We start from the raw sequence: 20,232 nt of genomic DNA, 5'->3' as shown, positions 1-20,232 counted from the left end.
GGCTACCTATCTATTTTCCTGGTCCTTCGTGAGCAGGACTGTCCTGCCAACACACCGCAGGGTGCTTGCATGGGGTCCTGCTTGGCCGCTTGTAGTCCCATACCACTTGGGTTGGCGTGAGCCGTGGTGGTACCCAGTGCTTATTTCTATGACCAGAGCTGCTTAAACCTCCTGCCAGCATCCCTCTGCACGGCTGACTCGCACCTCCATGCCCTCCAAGCCCTTCACAAGAAGCCCCTGTCCTCTCAGAGGCCCCAGGAGATGGATGTTCAAGGACACAAGGCACAGGAGCATGTTTGGGAATACAGCAGATGGAAGCGATCAGCAAGATCTAGTTGTCCTCATACAGATGCATCTAGTGACCTGTAGGTCCTTTGTCACGTTTGCCAGTCCCATATCAATGTCCTAGATCTAGGGCACGTTGGATGGCTCTAAATATCTACGTGAGGCCTAGACCGAGCTTTCAGGTGGAGTTTGCAAACTGTTCAACTTAACCATTGTAGGGAAACAAGTGCTGGCTTATACTTCAGGGTAAATTTCGCAGCCTCCACTGACTGGCTAGAAAAAAAAAAGAAGAAAAAAAAAACCTCCAATGAAAAATCCTCCAACAGTAAAACACTGCTCGAGTCTTACAGAATGTTTTTATTTTCACAAATGCATGAAAAAAAAAATTGAAAGAGGGAACCTGAAATATTTCTATGCATCAAATGTCTTCTGCGTGCAGATCGTTGGTGCCGCACGGTGTGTGTCACACCTTGTATCGCTCGTGGTGACTGACCAAGGCAGGCATGGAGATGGGTGGTGGATCTAGTGACCTAGCTCTGTAGAGACGAGGTGGTCCAGAGCTCTTGGTGAAAGAGCTGTGTGGTGGGACGGAGCTTCATCACTGGAGTTTTAGGTCTGGGTTCGTCACAGGCTGCACTGAGCTCTCTTGTTGCTGGCATCCCCAGCAGGAGCCACCTTGGCTGCTGCTTGCTGTTCGCCAGCCATCGAGATGGACGTGTCAGAGACAACCAGCTACTCCCTGCGCACAAAACCTGCGGAGCATGGTGATTCAGTCGATGGTTTGCTCCATGCGGCCTGAATTTTCCCCTTGTTAACAAGACCTACTGAGGATGTTCACCCTGTTGGAGATGGCACAAATCACTTTGGCTTGGCCAACAACAGTGGCAGCACAGGGCGTACCACCATCACCCCTGCCAGCACTCAGACGTGAAGCCTGCTTTGCAGAAACTGCCCTTGATCCAGCATTTGGACCACACACACCACCTTTCATCAACATGATGGATGTTCAACAAGACAACATGGGGGTGTTCAACACGGGCAACCCCAACCGCTCAACCCCACTTTCCAAGAGTCTCCACCACAGCCCTAAAACTTCAGGAACAGACACAATTCCTGGTCTTTTCTCACCCCTTGGGCTAAAGGTGGAACATCCCTTGCCAACGGGGAGCTAGGAACCCGTAGAGCCGTCCTCTGCTCAGGGCTCCTGTCTGATGTACAGACAGCACAGGCAGTAGAGGGAAGTTCAGGCAGTGTTCAAGGAGGCTTCAAGGGCTGCCCACCTCCCAGCGTGTCCGTAACCCAGCAGGGAAGATGGTGCCGAAGTGAAAGGGGAAGAGTGGCAAGAAAAAGAAAGGGGAAGGGGGTGGGGAGAGAAGCGATCAAATCAGAAAAGGAAGTTCTTCTCAACACGAGCCACGGGGAAAAAAACTTCTGCCCCAACTCTGCTGACATCAACGTTTTGAACAAAACTTGTTTCCAACCACATGCTGCTTCTGCAAACTCCGTTGCCCTCTTCACCTGCAGCAGAGCTCACCTAGGGGGGAATTAAAAGCCCTATTTTGCATTTGCCGCCTCCTCTGGTACAGAAGAGCCCCACAGACCAGCATTGAGACTGGAGGGATGGTCGAGACCAGCAATGGGAGCAGCGGCAGAGGCTGCGGAGGTCTGATGGTGACAGAGCCTGTGGGGAGAAAGCAACCATCTCTTCATCCAGAGCTAATTCAGGAGATGAATGGACATCACAAGGACGTGAGGAAATGGGCACAGTGTGTGCCGTGGCAAATTCCCATTAGGCATTGGAAAATACTCTTTTCCCCCATGAGGATGGTAAAATATTGTAACAGAGACAAGAAAGGCATTTGGTTCTCCATCCTTGGGGACTTTCACATCTTCACTGGTCAAGGCCATGAACAACATGGTCTAGTTGGTCTAATAGAGAGTGGAAGATTAGAGCAGAGCTCTCCAGAGATCCCTTCCAATCTACATTGTTTTGTGATCGTATAATTCAGGAAAGGAGATACAAAGAAAGCTTCTGCTAAGATCCTGTCACCATCAGGCACAGTCCCCTCAGTGCTGTAGCATCTTTGAACTGGTCATGGCCATTCAATGCCCACATCCATGCACCATCTGGTGCATCACGACTGTCTATGCTTCAAGGGTGGACTGCTGGGGAAGCCAAGGCCATTCAAGATGCCACCATTCTGCTCCAAGCAGGGCAATCTGCAGAGCAGCTTATTCCTGGTGGGCCCTACCAGGGCTGGACGAGTGCAGAATGGTCCCTTCTGCAAACCACACCCCATGGTCACCTGTTTCTCTCCTCAAAGAAGCCTGGGTGACCAGTTAAGACAGAGGGGCCTGTGGGATGTACCACCCATGTGGTACTCTCCCAAAGGAGACTGCATTTGAGTCCAGGTGGCTCCCAAGCAAATGCATCCAGTCCTGGATAACTCACTGGACGCAGACATCCTTCTTAGAAGGACATGGAGGTACCTCTCAGTTCCCACTGGCCTTGAGGGGACCGCAGAAGCCTTGAGGTTTGTCCGAAGTTAGGTGGGAAGAGAAGGGCAAGGCTGGATACTGGGACAAGTCTTTCCGACACCAGCCATGGCCCTTATCTTCCCAGCTCAGCCATGAGGATATTCCCCATGCCGTAGCTTTTCGTCCTGGAAGGTTTTCATCATAATATTTCCTATGGCCAGGATCATTCCCCTCGAACTTTTGCTGAGCACATACTCGGGACCCCCCCTCCTGAGATGACATTGTTGGCCGTGGTGCTCAAGATGATTTCAGTGGGGTCTACAAACGTAGGACCCAGCTTGTGCTGAATGAAAGCCCTTCACTCTACAGTGTGCACATCCCTGTTTCTGCCTCCTGAGCCACTGGCAGGCGTGCACTCTCCAAGCTTGAGCAAGATCACACCAGCATAGAATGGTTTGGGTTGGAAGGGACCTTTAAAGGTCATAGAATCATAGAATCATTTAGGTTGGAAAAGACCCTTAAGATCATCAAGTCCAACTGTTAACCCAGCACTGCCAAGTCCACCACTAAACCATGTCCCTAAGCACCACATCTACCCATCTTTTAAATACCTCCAGGGATGGAGACACAACCACGTCCCTAAGCACCACATCTACCCATCTTTTAAATACCTCCAGGGATGGAGACTCAACCACTTCCCTGGGCAGCCTGTGCCAGTGCCTGACTGCCCTTTCAGTGAAGAAATGTTTCCTGATATCCAATCTAAACCTCCCCTGGCGCAGCTTGAGGCCGTTTCCTCTCGTCCTATTGCTCGTTACTTGGGAAAAGAGACCGACCCCCACCTCACTACAACCTCCTTTCAGGTAGTTGTAGAGAGCGAGAAGGTCTCCCCTCAGCCTCCTTTTCTCCAGGCTAAACAACCCCAGTTCCCTCAGCCGCTCCTCATAAGACTTGTGCTCCAGACCCTAGGTCATCTAGTCCAACCCCCCTGCAATGAGCAGGAACATCTTCAACTAGATCAGGTTGCTCTGAGCCCCGTCCAACCTGACCTTGAATTTTTCCAGGGTTGGGGCATGCCCAGACCCTTTTCCAAACCGATGGTGGCCACGTTACCTGAGCACACCACACAGGTGTCTTCCCCATGGTCACAGTTGTGTCCCCCCCATGGCCTGGCCAGGCAATCCGAGAGGGTGTCCTCCCTCCCCGTGCAGTTCACGTCATCCAGCCAGACAGCATTGCACCCTTGCCCAAACCAAGCTGCATCAGGGGCCGAGACCACCGTCCCACAGCCCAGCTGCTGGCACACAACTGTGGCGTCCTCTTCATCCCAGCTGTCACCACACACAGTCCCCCACTGATGCCTGGGGAGCACTTCACCTCTCCCAGCACAGAGGCTTAAGCCGTTCACCAGCTGCAACACCACAGGGTCTGAAATGGGATGAGGCGGACACCGTTTTTGGAGGTGTCCTTCCATGCCTGTGCTGCTCATAGTGGCTAATGTACATTGCCCATTTTTGCTCCTTTTATGCCATTGGCAACCTGGACCTTTGAGAAAGACATGCTTGGTCTTGCCGTTGTATTGAACATCCCCAAACACCGGAAGGATGCTGGATATTTAAAGCTAGGCTTTAATTAATGTCAGCTAGAATAAGAAAACTGCTGAAATAGAGAAAATTCAGACATGCTTGCTGGAAAAGGATAAAAGCAGTGGAATTTGTAAAACTCTTCCCTTCCTGACCACTGGCATCTTTGTACAATGGGTCCCTTCTTCCTGCTGCTCTCGATCCAGCAGCTTTTGGTGGTTTTCTGGATTACAACAAACTCTACATCTCACCTTCTAGGTCCCTAAGTAAAGCCTCTTTCTTCCCGTCCCCTTGAAGGCTTGGTTGTGCGTCTCTCATTGCTTTGCTCAGATTCTCGTGCTCAGCTTTTCTCAGGTTGCTCAGGTCCTCTGCACCCCTGGGGTTTCATCAGCAAGACCAGTCACCAAACAAGGTGGACAGACCTCTGCAGAAGAGTGACCTCAACTCTTCCGTGGGGTTTAGTGCTACGCAGGCTCAGAGGAGACCACGTCATCAGCAAAGTCACCCTCCCCCTTTCCAGCCACACAGCCCAACACTGCCCTGAATTATGCCATTCAAGAAAAAAAAAAAATTACCTGAGAACACACCACCAGCATCTTCCCCATGGTGGAAATTAATGAGCTCCCCCATCCTGGACCTGCATTTGGAGAGGGTAGCTTCTGCCCCCGTGCACTCAGCATCACCCAGCCAGATACGGTTGGACCCTGGCCCAAACGGAGCCAAGTCTGGAGCTGACATGGCCACCCCGCAGCCCGTCTGCCGGCACACCACCTCAGCATCGCTCAGGTCCCAGCTGTTGTCACAAACTGTCCCCCACTGCTGGTTATGAAGCATCTCGGCCCTCCTGGAGCAGTGGCTGGAGTCATTCACCAGCTGGAGCTGAGCTGGTCCCGGAATTACGAAAGACGTGGAGGTCAAACACGTATGTGTTTCTTGCCTGTGCATTGGAAGATGGGTCCTCAAACGGTTGCCAGGTGGAAGGTGACATGGAGACTCACTGGCATAAACACAGGCATCTGATCCCATTTTAGGTGCCCTCAGGCATCCAAGAAACCCAGGAGGGGGCAGCTGTGACACAGGCCTGAATGGGAGACCCACCTCTATCTGGAGTGGTGGCAGGAGGCCAGCGCATCGCAAGTGGCACGAGATGCTGGTCTCCTGGCCGTCCAACCAGATAAGATGGACCCAAGATAGAGAGGAGGTTCGATGGACTTTACGGTACAGTGACAATGTGTGTCACGTTAGGACCGTGCACATATGAAAAAGGAAAGGATGCTCATAACTGGTCCCTCAGCTCTTCTGCTAAGGGCTTATAGGGGAAAGCAAGGTGGTGGTTGGGGACTGACACTCGTTCTTCTGGAAGAAAGTCCTCACAGTGGCCACGGGGAGCTCTCAGACAACCTGAGACTGGTTCCCATACAGAGGAAAGAGGCTTAATGTGAGCAGAGCAGAGGTGTTTCTCCACTGAGTTACCCATGCGCCAACATTGCTCCTTCCAGAGCTGCACCACGATGGAGTATGAGGCGGCTTACCCAGGCACACCACACTGGCATCTTCTTGGTGGTCGCAGTTACTCTCTCCCCATGGTCTGGCCCTGCACTCGGAGAGGGCAGCCTTAGTGCTGGTGCAGTTCACATCATCCAGCCAGATGGGCTTGCGCTCCATCCCAAACTGAGCTCTGCATCGTCCAGGTCCCAGCTGTCATCGCACACACCTCCCCGTCGCTGGTTGTACAGCACCTCAGCTCTCCCAGAGCAGCGATTTGAGCCGTTCACCAGCTGGACCTCAGTAGGGTCTGAAATGGAAAGACAGAGAGGCGTTGCCTTGTGGTGGTGGAGCTAGAGATGTAGAAAGCAAGTGTTGGGTGTGAGATAGAGGATGAATCCCCATGTTCAGCATTTGTCTTGACTCAGAGTTAGAGATTTACGGATTCCCATGTGGAAAGAACATCATCAGAGATAAGCAAGGAACTCTGGTCCCAGAGCTCCTACAGTGGTGGTACCCAGGAGCTCATCAGCAGAGGAACAGCAGCTACCTGAGCACACTGCACCAGCATCTTCTCCATGGTGTCAGTTGTGGACTTCTTTCGGCTTGGCCCCGCATTTGGAGAGGGAGGACTCGGTCCCTGTGCAGTTCACCTCATCCAGCCAGATGGGATCACATTCCTGGCCAAAGTGAGCCGAGCCCAGGGCTGCGACCGCCACCCCGCAGCCCAGCTGCCAGTGCACCACCTCAGCGTCATGCAGGTCCCAGCCATCGTGACACACTGTCCCCCACTGCTGCTGCTGAAGCACCTTGACCGTCCCATCCACCAACCGAAGCACCATCGGGTCTGGAACAAAGAAGGACGCCAACAACCCTTCAGGAAGGGCTGGTGGAGATGATCCCGGGCATGGGATCTCATGCAGGACCGTGGCCCCCTCTATCCTCAGCTCCCTGATGTGACACCTTCACGAAACAGGGATTCCAGTGGGACCCAGCATGGTCATTCACACCATGGAGATGCTCAGTGGTTGTCCACTTGGGCTGAAAGTGAGCCAGGGAACATGGGAAAAGCAGCAGTGATGGGATCCCCCTGGCATCCCTTACCCTTATTACCATGATTATCATTAGTATCATTAGTATCAAGGGAATTATCATTCCCTTGCCCTCTGGAGGAAAGGGAGCTATGGCTTGGTGGTGGCACAGCTCTTCCTACAGACATGCGGGAGGAACACGATGGGGAGGGCCACCTGAGAACACCACATCAGCGTCTTCCCCGTGGTGGCAGCTGTGGATGCCCCACACCTGGGCTCTGCACTCTGCCTCCGTCCCCTGGCAGCTGACTGTCTCCAGCCAGATGGGGGCATAGCCCCTGCCAAACCTAGCCCAACCTGGAGCAGAGATTGGAGCACTGCAGCCCAGCTGCTGGCACACCACTTTGGCATCCTCCGTGTCCCAGCCGTTGTCACACACGGACCCCCACTGCCAGTTTTGAAGCACCTCGAGAGGCCCAGCGCAGCGATTTGGGTTGATCACCAGCCGTAGCTCCGTGGGGTCTGAAGGGTGAATGAGACAAATGAATAAACGGGGACATGGTGCATCTCAGCCCTCTGAAGTAGACGCCCTGCTGGTGTTGGCGATGATGTGCAACTGTACAAGGTATGAGTGCATAATCATGCTTCCCCCATCCACATCAGCATCTTCAACTGGAAGCAACAGAAAGACCTGGTTGTATTCAGGAGAAGGTAAAAACACTGCGGGATGCCTCACAGAGAGCGTTTCCCTGGGGCAATGCCAAGAAGACTCTTGGACATCCACGTCCAAACCATAAGCATGCTTTGGAGGTCTGCTAGAGTGACTGCGTCTCCCTCAGACAAGACATCTAACGAGGAAAGACTTTTAAAACCTGCGTTTATTTACTCTAGCCAAATGAAGGCTGGACTGGCTTGGCTCCATCAAGGAGGAGAGTCTTTCCATGCTGCTTCTCTGTTTGCTCTGCTCTACTGCAGCTCCCTGCAAATAGTCCCTGAAGTCACCCAGGTTTTGTATTCTGGTAAGACAGAGCTGGCATCCCATTGCAAGCTGGAGGGATGGGGGGGATGTCTTTCCATCTTGGACTACCTCTAGAGATCCAGAAGAAGCTTGGGACATAGAGAAGCCTGCAGCCACACATGGCAAGCATCGATGGCCAAATGCCTCCTCTGACCACAGGCACTTCAACATCCAGAGCAGGTGTGTATGATGGACATGGCAAGCCACGTGAGAACCAACATTTTAAGGTGTCAGAGAGAGGATAACCACAAATGGGCAGGAGTGCATCCAGACAGTCCATTGATATGATGCCTACAGAAGCAGAGCTACCTCAGCTCCCAAGCAGTTTTGACTGTTGCTTGCAATGGCATTATACCCAAAGGAAAACAACATGTGCAGAGAGGGAAGCAAACTGGAATTAGATGCAAGCGTGCCTACAGAAAAACTTCTTCCTGAAGCCATGACCTGGACCAGGCTTACCTGAGCACGCGACACCTGCATCTTCACCGTGATTGGGGTTACAGGCTCCCCAGGGCTTGAAGCTGCATTCAGTGATGGCACCTTCCGTCCCTGTGCAGTTCACTTTGTCCAGCCAGATGGGCCCGTGTCCGTGCCCAAAGGGAGCCCTGCCAGGGGCTGACATGGCCAGCCCACAGCCTAGCTGCCAGCAGGCCACCTCGGTGGACCACTCAGGTCCCAGCTGTCATCACACACTGTCCCCCACTGCTGGTTGTGGTGGACCTCGACTCACCCCGAGCAGTGGCTGGAGCCATCCACCGCTCAGACCTGAGTCGGTTCTGAAAAGAGACAAGCACCAAAACCATCTGGATGTCCCAGGAGAGGTGACAGGGCTGGAGCTGCCTGGTCCTTCAGTCATCCCAGAACCTCGCGGCTGGAAGGTGAGGAGGTTGCCCACCCAAAATGAGAAGAGCAGGCTCCCCTCGGGCACTCACCACCTCCCCAGACTCATCACCCTCCCTGGCAGGTGGCATCTGGATGGACGCCCCCTCTGACGCTCCCTCTTCCCTTTCCCAGCACGCCCACCCATCAGGGGATTCTTCCTCCCTCCATTGGCAGGGCTGCAATGGAGACATCTACATCCAGGACCATTTCCAAGGTCTTCTGCTCTTTTCTCTACCCCTCCCTCAAAAAAAAAAAAAAAAAAGACAGACTATGATAGCTGGGTGCCAGCCCTGATGGGGCAGGAGTCAAGAGCATTCAACACCAGCATCCTCTCCATGGCTGCAGCGATGGCTTCCCAGGACCTGGCCCGGCACAGAGAAAGGGCAGCTTCCGTCCCAGCACGGGTCACTTCGTCCGGCCAGATGGGCCCCAAGCCCTGCCCAAAGGCAGCCCCGAACAGAGCTGACAGTGCTTGGCCACAGCGCACCTCCCTGCACATCACTTTGGCGTCCATCAGGCTGCAGCTGTCGTCGCGCACAGTGCCCCATTCGCCATCATGGAGGATTTCGAATCATAGAATCATTAAGGTTGGAAAAGACCCTTCAGATCATCGAGTCCAACCGTTAACCTAGCACTGCCAAGCCCACCACTAAACCATGTTCTCGAGCACCACGTCTACCCCTCCTTTAAATACCTACAGGGATGGCGACTCAACCCCTTCCCTGGGCAGCCTGTTCCAGTGCCTGACTACCCTTTTGGTGAAGAAGTTTTTCCTAATATCCAACCTAAACCTCCCCTGGCGCAGCTTGAGGCCGTTTCCTCTCGTGCTATCGCTTGTTACTAGGGAGAAGAGACCGACCCCCACCTCGCTACAACCTCCTTTCAGGTAGTTGTAGAGAGCGAGAAGGTCTCCCCTCAGCCTCCTTTTCTCCAGGCTAAACAACCCCAGCTCCCTCAGCCGCTCCTCATAAGACTTGTGCTCCAGACCCTTCACCAGCTAAGTTGCCCTTCTTTGGACATGCTCCAGCACCTCCATGTCCTTCTTGTAGTGAGGGGCCCAAAACTGAACACAGTACTCAAGGTGCGGCCTCACCAGTGCCCAGTACAGGGGCACCATCACCTCCCTGCTCCTGCTGGCCACACTATTCCTGATACAGGCCAGGATGCCATTGGCCCTCTTGGCCACCTGGGCACACTGCTGGCTCATGTTCAGGTGGCTGTCAACCAACACCCCCAGGTCCTTTTCCACCAGGCAGCTCCCAGCCACTCCTCCCCCAGCCTGTAGCATTGCATGGGGTTGTTGTGAGGCTTCAACTCCACCGGAGCAGAAACTTGAGCCGCCAGCCTGGTACAGGTCAAACCTGGAGTGGGCACCTCTGCAAACACCCCCAGGGAGCAGACGGTCAGAGACTTTGCTGGGCATGCCAACGCCGGCAATGCTTAGGAGCAGGGGCTCCTGCCCAGCAAGCCTGGATGGCACCCACCAGGCTGTGCCCGTGAAGGGGTTCATCCCTGTGAAGCCAGGAGGCGACTGGGCTGAGAAATGGCCAGGGAGCTGCAGCCTCGATGCCAGATGTGGAGAGCTTTGGAAGGTGAGAACAGCATTTGGAAATGGCCTGGAGGAATGGTGTGAAGAGGCTAATTCTTCACAAAATTAATTAATGAATTAATTAAGGGAGTAATTCTGCCTACCTGTAGGGGTCAGATCCAGCTCAAAATTAAGGGTCCTACCTGCCAGTGGCCATAGGTACGTGTCTATCTGTGAGCTGGGTGCCTACACTCACTGTGCAATCAGAGGACACTCAGTCAACAGCAAGGGGCAACCAGTCAACAAGAAGTGGCTACCAGTCAACAAGGGGCAACTAGTCAACAGCAAGGGGGAACCAGTCAAAAAGAATGGGGAACCAGTCAAAAAGAACTGCCTACCAGTCAACAAGAAGGGACAACAGCAAGAAGTCAACATCAAGGGGCAACCAGTCTACAATGAGGGGCAACCAGTCAACAGCGAGGGGCAAGACAGTTGTCCTGCCTGCTGTTTAACCCTTTGATTTTCCACAGCGGCTGATGCAAGCAGTAGTGGGTGCATGTTCCTCACCTGAGCACACGACGCTGGCGTCTTCCTTGTGCCTGCAGTTCTGGGCTCCCCAGGGCCGTGCCCAGCCCTCGGAGAGGGCGGCCGCCGTCCTGGCACAGAGTACGTTGTGCAGCCAGATGGGGTCTGCTCCTCACCCGTAACGAGCCCTGCTGATGGCTGCCAGCGCTGTCCCGCAGCCCGGCTGCCAGCAGACCACGCGGGCTCCATCGAGGTCCCAGTGGTCATCGCACACTGTCCCCTAGGTGCCATTGTAAAACACCTCCAGCCGGCCCGTGCGGGAGTCGGGGCCATTCACCAGCCTGGACCTGACGCTGGTGACGATGGAAAGCAAAGGGAAGGAGATGTTAACTGGAAATCATGCAAAAGAAGAGGCTAGGCAGCAGCTGGGGAAGCATCTTGATGCTTGTTGGCCAAAAGGAATGGGGAAGAACCAGCAAGAGAGAAAGACGTGAACAATTATAATTTTATTATAATTATTTTCAGCTGACACATGGCAGCTGGCCCTTGAGCAAACTTCAGGCTTTTCCAGCTGAGAATACAGTCCCTCAAAACCACAAAGGCCAAAATACATTAAGATGTTTTGCTAATTGCTTTTTAAGTGCTTGACTCTGCACAGGTTGCAGGATGAGCTCCCGAAGCACAACACCAGCAAGGGTAACTGAGTTGCAGGCTCTTTGTGGGAATGATTTTGAGCAAGACTGTGCAGCCAGAGCACAAGGTGCCAGGGACCCTGCACCCACGGCTCTAGCCTGGCTTTGCTGGATGAACAGCCTTGACCCCAGGGTAAGGCATGGAGCCGAGCAAAGGGCTCCTGTATCTTCTGCAAGCGCCCATCCTGCTTCCTCAGGCCAGCCTGACCCCAAGCACAACACCATGATATTTCCTTCCCCATCACAGGGCAGGTAAATCCCATTCCTCCTCGGTTTTTGGCCATTCAAGCTCCATAGCCCATCATCAGCGCTACTGAAATGGCAGCAACACCACTGCACTTGGTTTCTACACCTTTCCCACGTTTCACTGCTTATTCCTAATGTGCTGTGCGACTCTACAGCCGTAAGAATTTCTCTCCTCTTCGTGACATGCACCTCCTAGAAGATACTGGCACTTTTGAGGGAGCCTCAAGCCTTCTGCAGCCATCAGCTGGAGGAAAGCTGCTCGTTGCAGCTGGGCTTGGCAGGTCTGCGTCCACCCTACTTGCAGAAATACCCATGAAACCATGGGCGTTGCTCTACACGGGCACCTTACGAAGCCACAAAACCATGGGTGCTGCTCTAAGCATGCATCTTACAAAGTTGCAGCAACCACAATCAAACCGCCCAGAACGAAGAGGAGCAGCAGCACTCTGGCATGCTGCGTCCTGAAATGCGGCGTGCAACCCTGAGCCTGAGGTCTGGCCAGGTGATGGACCTTGCTGTCTACCTGGGTTCCTCCTCTGCTGGGATGAGATCCAGGCTGCTGGGAAGAAGCAGGAGGAGACCAAGGTTGCTGGAGGAGGGGGGCTTTTCAGGGATCTATAGGGCACAGCTGGGGACACCATGGGCTATAGGGCAGTGCTGGGGGGCTTCTCAGGGATCTGTAGGGCACAGCTGGGGACACCATGGGCTATAGGGCAGTGCTGGGGGGCTTCTCAGGGATCTGTAGGGCACAGCTGGGGACACTTGCCACTACCAAAGCCAGGGGGTGCATAAGGATGGACAATACAAGGACGGACGATATAAGGGCAGATGACAGAAGGAGTATATAAGGATGGACAACAGGACAGAAAAGGTGCATGCGGCCATGCAGCAACAGATGTGGGGGAGGGAGGGGGAGCACAGGGGGAGATATGGGGCAGGGAGAGATGCAGGAGCAAAGGGGGTGGATGTGGGGCAGGGAGAGGTGCCAGGAGCAAAGGGGGAGATGTGGGGCAGGGAGAGGTGCAGGAGAAAATGGGGTGGATGTGGGGCAGGGAGAGGTGCAGGAGCAAAGGGGGTGGATGTGGGGCAGGGAGAGGTGCAGGAGCAAAGGGGGTGGATGTGGGGCAGGGAGAGGTGCAGGAGCAAAGGGGGTGGATGTGGGGCAGGGAGAGGTGCAGGAGCAAATGGGGTGGATGTGGGGCAGGGAGAGGTGCAGGAGCAAATGGGGTGGATGTGGGGCAGGGAGAGGTGCAGGAGCAAAGGGGGAGATGTGGGGCAGGCAGGCGTGTGGCAGCACCCCCCATACAGGTGGCCCAGGCCAGCACCCACAGGAGGGTCCCCTGCCCCATGCCCAGCTCCAGCCCCACAGGGGACTACGGGGCACCTCAGACACAGGGACACGTGGGCCACCGGGCCCTCGGAGACATGCTGCCCCCCGTCAACCGGCCACCCCCGTCACCCACCTGCCCCCAGGGGACACACGAGACATTGGTGGCTCCAGGGTGGCGATGTCCTCTGTCCCAGCCCTGGGGGCTGCGAGCAAGAGGGGGAAACAACAGGGGGGAAAATGGGAGGATGGGGGGGGCAATAAGGGGGGGGCAATAAGGTGACTGCCACCACCTTTCTTATGGCAACTCTGCCCAGCACATCCTGGCCCATCACTGTGTCCCTGGTGTCGCGGCCTGGGGAGGGGGTGGCCTGCGGGAGAGGGGACATCACTGCGGGGGGCTGGGGGGGGCTAGGAGGGACTGGGGACAAGGGAATCAGGGTGACAGAGCTCCTGGGATCCCACCCCATATCCCAGTGGCACCAGGTCCTCTGGGAGGTCCTGGGGGGGGGACCGCAGCCCCCCAGTTCCCCCCTGCCCCCCCCATAGTGCTCCAGTTGCGCCAACCCCCTCTGAGCCCCCCCAAATTCATCCAACTCCTTTCTCCCAGCTCCTCCCAACCCTCCCTTGAGCCCCCCAACCCCCCAGCTCTCCCTGAGCCCCTGTCCCCCCAGCTCCCCCAACCCCCCTGGGCCTCCCCAACCCCCCAGCCCCCAAATCCCCATCAGCCCCCCAACCTCCAGCCCCCTCTCCCCAGCCCACGCCCTCCCTAACCCCTCCCGGCCCCCCTCAGCCCCCCCAGGCCCCCAATCCCTCCAACCCCCCCCGAGTCCCCCCGGTGACCCGCCGCGTACCCGGCCCAGTTATGGCGGGGACACGCCGTGCGCCCCTCACCTCCCTCCCTCCCCGCTCCAAGATGGCGGCGCCGCGGACTCCATTTCCCAGGAGCCCCTGCGCGGGGCCGCCCCGGCCACTGGGTGCGCGCGGCGCGGCGGGGGGCGTGGCTCCGCGCGCGGCGCGGCCCAGTCGTTGCGCGGCGGCGGGGGCGGGCGGGCGTGCGGCGGCGGGCGGCCGGAGCGGGCCCTGCCCTGCCCTGCCCTGCCCCGCCGCGGCGGCCCCTCCCCGCGCCCTTCCCGGCAGGTGAGCGGGCACCGGGGGGGCGGCGGCGGCGGCGGCGGCGGCGGGGCCGGGGAGGCGGTGGCGGCGCCTGCGCGGGGCGGGCGGCGAGGGCGGGGCCTGCAGGGGCTTGAGGGGAGGTGGGGGCGGGGCCGGGGGGGGAGGGCGGGGCGGCGGGGGCGGGGCCTGAAGGGAAAAGTGGGGCGAGCCGGGGGCGGGGCCTGAGGGGGCTTGAGCGGGGGCGGGGCCTGAAAGGATTTCAGGTACGGTGGGGGCGTGGCCTGGAAGGGAGCGGGGCCCGCGGGGGCGTGGCCTGATGGGGAAGGTTGGCCGGCGGGGGCGTGGCCTGATGGGGAAGACTGGCTGGTGAGGGCGGGCCTTCTGCGGTGTGGCCCCGCCCTCGCAGGTCAGGCCACGCCCCCGCAGCGCTGTCAATGCGCCGGGGCCGGCTGCTCCTTCGCCGGTGAGGCCACGCCCCCGCGCCGAAGCCACGCCCCCCCGCCGGGCCGGGTCCCTCTGAATGGGGCGGGGGGGGGGGGGGGTGTCGCACACTGCCCAGCCCCCCCTGTGTCCCCCCCCAGGGCTGTCAGCATGGCGGGAGCGACGCCACCAGCGGGGCCGGCCGCGTCCCGGGCCGGGGGTCCGGGCACAACCGACCAGCCCTACGCCTGCCGGGAGTGCGGGAAGGCCTTCAGGTGGTCGTCCCGCCTGGCCCACCACCAACGCAGCCACACGGGCGAGCGGCCCTACAAGTGCCCCGAGTGCCCCAAGGCCTTCAAGGGCTCCTCCGCCCTCCTCTACCACCAGCGAGGCCACACGGGCGAGCGGCCCTACGCCTGCCCCCAGTGCGGCAAGGCCTTCAAGCGCTCCTCCCTGCTGCAGACCCACCAGCGGGTTCACACGGGGCTGCGGGCTTTCGAGTGCGCCCAGTGCGGCCTCACCTTCAAGTGGGCCTCCCACTACCAGTACCACCTCCGGCAGCACACCGGCGAGCGGCCCTACCGCTGCCCCGCTTGCCCCAAGGCCTTCAAGAACTCTTCCAGTCTCCGCCGTCACCGTCACACCCACACCGGCGAGCGGCCCCACGCCTGCCCCGTCTGCGGCAAAGCCTTCGCACAAGCCACCAACCTCCGGCAACACCAGCGGGTCCACACCGGCGAGCGGCCCTACGCCTGCCCCCAGTGCGGCAAGACCTTCACCCACTCCTCCAACCTCCTCCTCCACCGCCGCACCCACGCCAGCGCCCGGCCCCATGAGTGCCCAACCTGCGCCAAGGCCTTCGTCTCCGACGCCTGTCTGCAGAAACACCTCCAGACCCACGCTGGCCACGTTGCCATGCCACCGCTCCTCCCGGCGCCCGCCGCGGCACCGGAGACGCTCTGGAGGTGCTCTGCCTGCCCGCTGAGCTTCACCAGCGAGGAGGAGCTGCTGGGCCACCAAGGCAGCCACTCGGTGACAGCGGTGAGCCCCCCGGCCGCCCCCCACCGCTGCCCCACCTGCGGCAAGACGTTCAAGAACAGCTCGGGACTGGCCCGGCACCGGCACGGCCACGCTGCCGAGCGGCCCTTCAAATGCGCCGTCTGCCCCAAGACCTTCACCCAGTTGGCCGGGCTGTTGGGCCACCAACGCAGCCACCCCGCCACCGTCCCACCATGTCCTCCCCCCGAGGCTCCTCACCCCCCGGCAGCGCCCCAGCCCGCCCCGGAGCGCCCTTACCAATGCACTGAGTGCGGCAAAGCCTTCAAGGGCTCCTCGGGGCTGCGTTACCACATGCGGGACCACACGGGCGAGCGGCCCTACGCCTGCCGCGAGTGCGGCAAGGCCTTCAAGCGTTCCTCCCTCCTCCAGATCCACCAGCGGGTTCACACGGGGCTGCGAGCTTTCGAGTGCGCCCAGTGCGGTCTCACCTTCAAGTGGGCCTCCCACTACCAGTACCACCTCCGGCAGCACACCGGCGAGCGGCCCTACCGCTGCCCCGACTGCCCCAAAGCCTTCAAGAACACCTCCTGCCTCCGCCGCCATCGCCAGCTCCACACCGGCGAGCGGCCCCACGCTTGCCCCGTCTGCGGCAAAGCCTTCGCCCAAACTTCCAACCTCCGGCAACACCAGCGGGTCCACACCGGCGAGCGGCCCTACGCCTGCCCCCAGTGCGGCAAGACCTTCACCCACTCCTCCAACCTCCAGCTCCACCGCCGCACCCACTCCGCCGCCCGCCCCTACCGCTGCCCACTCTGCCCCAAGGCCTTCGTCATGGCCTCCTACCTCCAGCGTCACCTCCGCACCCACGCCCCCGGGCCCCGCGGGACCCCCCGCCGCCCCCCGCCGCCTCCCCCTGAACCCCAGACCTTCCTGCTGGTGCAGACCCCCCAGGGCCTGCAGCTCATCCCCAGCCCCCCGACGCCCCCACGGAAGCTCCTCGTGCTGCCCAGCCCCCCTGCCGAGCCCCCTGCCTTCACCCTCCTGCCTGCCGAGGGTCCCCCACCCCGGGCTGGGAAGGGTCCCCGGGCATCGGGACCCCCTGCCACCGGGCAGAGCATCCTGTTGGTACCCGGCACGGGGCAGGCGCTGCCTGGCGTCCAGCTGCAGGCGGTGGCGGGGGCCCCAGCGGGGGCCAGCGTCATCGTCCTGAGGGGTGGCGTCAGTAGCGTCCTCCCCCCACGTGGGCCACAGCCCCCCGAGGTCACCGGTGTCCAGCTGCAGGCAGCCGAGGTGACCAACGTCCAGCTCCAAGCCCTGCCACAACCCTTGGAGGTCACCAATATCCAGCTCCAAGCTGCCGAGGTGACAAATGTCCAGCTCCAAGCCACGGAGGTGACAAGTGTCCAGCTCCAAGCCCTGCCGCAGCCTTTGGATGTCACCAACATCCAGCTCCAAGCTGCCGAGGTGACAAATGTCCAGCTCCAAGCCCTGCCGCAACCCTCCAAGGTGACCAACATCCAGCTCCAGGCCAGTGAGGTGACCAATGTCCAGCTCCAAGCCCTGCCGCAGCCTTTGGACGTCACCAACATCCAGCTCCAAGCTGCCGAGGTGACAAATGTCCAGCTGCAAGCCCTGCCGCAGCCCTTGGATGTCACCAACATCCAGCTCCAAGCCAGTGAGGTGACGAATGTCCAGCTGCAAGCCCTGCCACAGCCCTCCAAGGTGGCCAACATCCAGCTCCGTGCTCTACCACAACCCTCAGATGTCACCAACATCCAACTGCAGGCCGCAGAGGTGACAAATGTCCAGCTGCAAGCCCTGCCACAACCCTTGGATGTCACCAACATCCAGCTCCGAGCCCTGCCGCGACCCTCTGAGGTCACCAACATCCAGCTACAGGCCACCGAGGTGACGAATGTCCAGCTCCAAGCCCTACCACAACCCTTGGATGTCACCAACATCCAGCTGCAGGCCACCGAGGTGACAAATGTACAGCTGCAAACCCTGCCACAGCCCTCTGAGATCACCAACATCCAGCTCCAAGCCCTGCCACAGCCCTCAGAGGTGCCCAGCATCCATCTTCAGGCCACAGAGGTGCCCAACGTCCAGCTGCAGACCACAGAGGTGACAAATGTCCATCTCCAAACCACCAAGGTACCCGACATCCATCTCCAAGCCACAGAGGTGTCCAATGTCCATCTCCAAACCACAGAGGTCCCCAGTATCCATCTTGAGCCCACAGAGGTGCCCGACATCCATCTCCAGGCCACAGAGGGGCCCAGCATCCAGCTTCAGGCCACAGAGGTGCCCGACGTCCAGCTCCAGGCCATGGAGGTGCCCAACATCCAGCTGCAGACCACAGAGGTGCCCGACATCCAGCTCCAGGCCATGGAGGTGCCCAACATCCAGCTGCAGACCACAGAGGTGCCCAATGTCCATCTCGAAACCACTGAGGTGCCTGATGTCCGTCTCGAAACCACTGAGGTGCCCAACATCCATCTCCAAACCACAGAGGTGCCCAGCGTCCATCTCCAGACCACAAAGGTTACCAGTGGCCACCTGCAGGCCACTGAGGTGACCAACATCCATCACCAAACCATGGAGGTGCCTAGTGTCCATCTGCAGGCCACAGAGGTGCCCAGCATCCATCTCCAGGATGCAGAGGTGACCAGTGTCCAGCTGCAAGCCACTGAGGTGCCCAGCATCCATCCCCAAACCACGGAGATGACAAATGTCCATCTCCAGGCCGCAGAGGTGACCAGTGTCCATCTCCAGACCACTGAGGTGCCCAGTGTGCATCACCAAACCACTGAGGTGCCCAGTGTCCATCTCCAAGTCACGGAGGTGCCCAGCGTCCATCTCCAGGCCACGGAGATGACCAATGTCCATCTCCAAGACACCGAGGTGTCCAGTGTCCATCACCAAATGATGGAGGTGCCCAACATCCATCTCAAGATCACAGAGGTGCCCAACATCCAACTGAAGACAATGGAGGTGACAAATGTCCATCTGCAGGCCACTGAGGTGCCCAACTCCTGTCACCAAATGATGGAGGTGCCCAGTGTCCAACTCAAGACCACGGAGGTGCCTAATGTTCAACTGAAGGCTACAGAGGAGGTGGCCGACATCCAACTCAAGACCATGGAGGTGCCCAGTGTCCAACTCGAGACCGTGGAGGTGCCCGACATCCAACTCAAGACCATGGAGGTGCCCAATGTCCAACTCAACACCGTGGAAGTACCCAACATCCAACTCAAGACTGTGGAGGTGCCCAATGTCCAATTCAAGACCATGGAGGTGCCCAAAGTCCAACTCGAGCCCAAGGAGGTGACAAATGTCCATCTCCAGGCCGCAGAGGTGCCCAGCGTCCAGCCGCAGCCCCCCGAGGTGCTCGTGGCGGGGGGGGACCTGTCCTCCTCCCCGTCCCCACGGCTGGCGGTGGTGGGGGCGGCCGGGGGGCTGCCCCCCGTGTTGCTGCTGCGGGGGGCCGGGGGGGGACCTGCCCGCCTCTGCCTGCAGGCGCTGGCCCAGCTCCCCCCCGCCGGTTCCCCCCGCATCCTCCTGGTGCGGGGTGAGCCGGGAGCGGGGGGCAGCGGCGGGGGGCAGCCCCCCACCCCGACCCGTGGGGCAGCCGGGAGTGGCAGCGGGGCGGGGGGGACGGGGACGGGACCCTCGGCCCCAGAGCTGCCCAACGTCCCGCTGGTTCACACCTTCTGAGGGGGGGTGGACCCCCCCGGGACCCCCCAGGACCCCCCTGCAGAGCCGCCGCCGGGGGGCTCAGCCCCGTGTCCCACTGTTGCACATCGGGGGGGGGGGGCCGGACCCCCACGACCCCCGGGACCCCCCCAGGGCCCCCCAGGAGCACCCAGGACCCCCCAGGGCCCCCCCCAGCTCCGGGGGTGGCTGGGGGGGGGTCTTAGCCCTGGAGCCCTGGGGGGGTGGGGGGGGGGCGGGGTCGGGACCCCCGGACGCCTGGGTCCGCCGTGGGCGTGGTCAATAAATGGTGCCCCACCCACCCCGCGCGCGCCGTGCGGCACTTCCTTCCCGGCGGGGTGGGAGGGGGGCACCAGGGGGAGGCTGGGCCGTTGCTAGGGGCGGGGCCGGTCTCTAGGGGCGGGGCCGGTGGGAAAGGGCAGCACCCTACGGGAGAGGCCGTCGCTAGGGGCGGGGCCGGTCGCTAGGGGCGGGGCTGCTGCGTTGCGGCCGTGGCGGGGGCGTGGCCACGGGCGGCGCCTGCGCGATGCAGCGTGGGCTGGGCGGGTCCAGCGGGGGGGGACGCGGGATGGACCATGAAGGAGCACGGCGGGGGGGCGGGGGGTTTACTGGGAGCACGGGGGAGGCGGGGCTGGGGGCGGGGAGCACGAGGCTCTGGGGGACACGGGTCGGGGGGGCACTGGGATCTTGGGGGGCTCTGGGGGCACTGAAGGGCACAGGGGTCGGGGGGGCTCTGAGCGACGTGGGGGGAGCAATAGGGGACACAGGGGTCTGGAGGGGGCAGGGGTACCCCCAACCCTGCACCCAGGGGAGCCCCCCAAACCCTGCCCCACTGCCCCCCCGTCAGCCCTAGTGGGCTTGTGACCCCCCCAGTGCAGCCCAACTGACCCCAAGTATGGCCCC

General features: G+C 59.7%; 3 protein-coding genes across 5 annotated transcripts in view; 2 read left to right on the top strand and 1 right to left on the bottom strand.

Moving 5' to 3' along the window:
• The window catches only part of LOC104022629 (uncharacterized), a 132,768-nt gene that overhangs the window by 96,719 nt on the left and 15,817 nt on the right, over window positions 1–20,232 (top strand). The gene's annotated exons all lie outside the window — the stretch shown is intronic.
• LOC148053674 (scavenger receptor cysteine-rich domain-containing protein DMBT1-like) lies at window positions 695–13,994 on the bottom strand. Of its 3 annotated transcripts, XM_087773056.1 has the most exons (7): window positions 13,935–13,994; window positions 13,374–13,451; window positions 10,858–11,168; window positions 6,382–7,384; window positions 4,922–6,141; window positions 3,877–4,191; window positions 695–1,037 (listed from the first exon to the last, which is right to left on the bottom strand). In XM_087773056.1, the coding sequence occupies exons 5-7, from the start codon at window positions 5,370–5,372 to the stop codon at window positions 1,018–1,020; spliced, it is 786 nt and encodes a 261-aa protein (XP_087629182.1). In that variant the 5' UTR covers window positions 5,373–6,141; window positions 6,382–7,384; window positions 10,858–11,168; window positions 13,374–13,451; window positions 13,935–13,994; the 3' UTR covers window positions 695–1,017. The 3 variants fall into 3 exon arrangements, with proteins under 3 accessions (XP_087629182.1, XP_087629180.1, XP_087629181.1); XM_087773054.1 differs by lacking the exon at window positions 13,374–13,451 and having other exon boundaries at window positions 695–4,191; window positions 13,935–13,984; XM_087773055.1 differs by lacking the exons at window positions 10,858–11,168; window positions 13,374–13,451; window positions 13,935–13,994 and having other exon boundaries at window positions 695–4,191; window positions 6,382–9,601.
• ZNF628 (zinc finger protein 628) lies at window positions 14,069–19,612 on the top strand. The gene is made up of 2 exons (XM_087773047.1): window positions 14,069–14,220; window positions 14,778–19,612. Exon 2 carries the CDS (start codon window positions 14,788–14,790, stop codon window positions 19,330–19,332), a length of 4,545 nt encoding a protein of 1,514 aa, XP_087629173.1. The 5' UTR covers window positions 14,069–14,220; window positions 14,778–14,787; the 3' UTR covers window positions 19,333–19,612.

The sequence above is a fragment of the Nipponia nippon genome, unplaced genomic scaffold (genome assembly GCF_047370975.1).
Source record: "Nipponia nippon isolate SJK-2023a ecotype South Korea unplaced genomic scaffold, ASM4737097v1 scaffold_38, whole genome shotgun sequence".
Lineage (NCBI taxonomy): Eukaryota > Metazoa > Chordata > Aves > Pelecaniformes > Threskiornithidae > Nipponia > Nipponia nippon.
This window is presented reverse-complemented; position numbering and strand designations above follow the sequence as displayed.

Excerpts from the sequence above, each read along its gene's own strand:
- LOC148053674 (XM_087773054.1), bottom strand. The coding sequence starts at position 5,372 with ATGGGATCAGATGCCTGTGTTTATGCCAGTGAGTCTCCATGTCACCTT. Across the intron at positions 4,192-4,921 it reads TGCTGGTGGTGTGTTCTCAG|ACCCTGTGGTGTTGCAGCTG; the intron begins GTAATTTTTTTT and ends ATCCCATTTCAG.
- ZNF628 (XM_087773047.1), top strand. The coding sequence starts at position 14,788 with ATGGCGGGAGCGACGCCACCAGCGGGGCCGGCCGCGTCCCGGGCCGGG.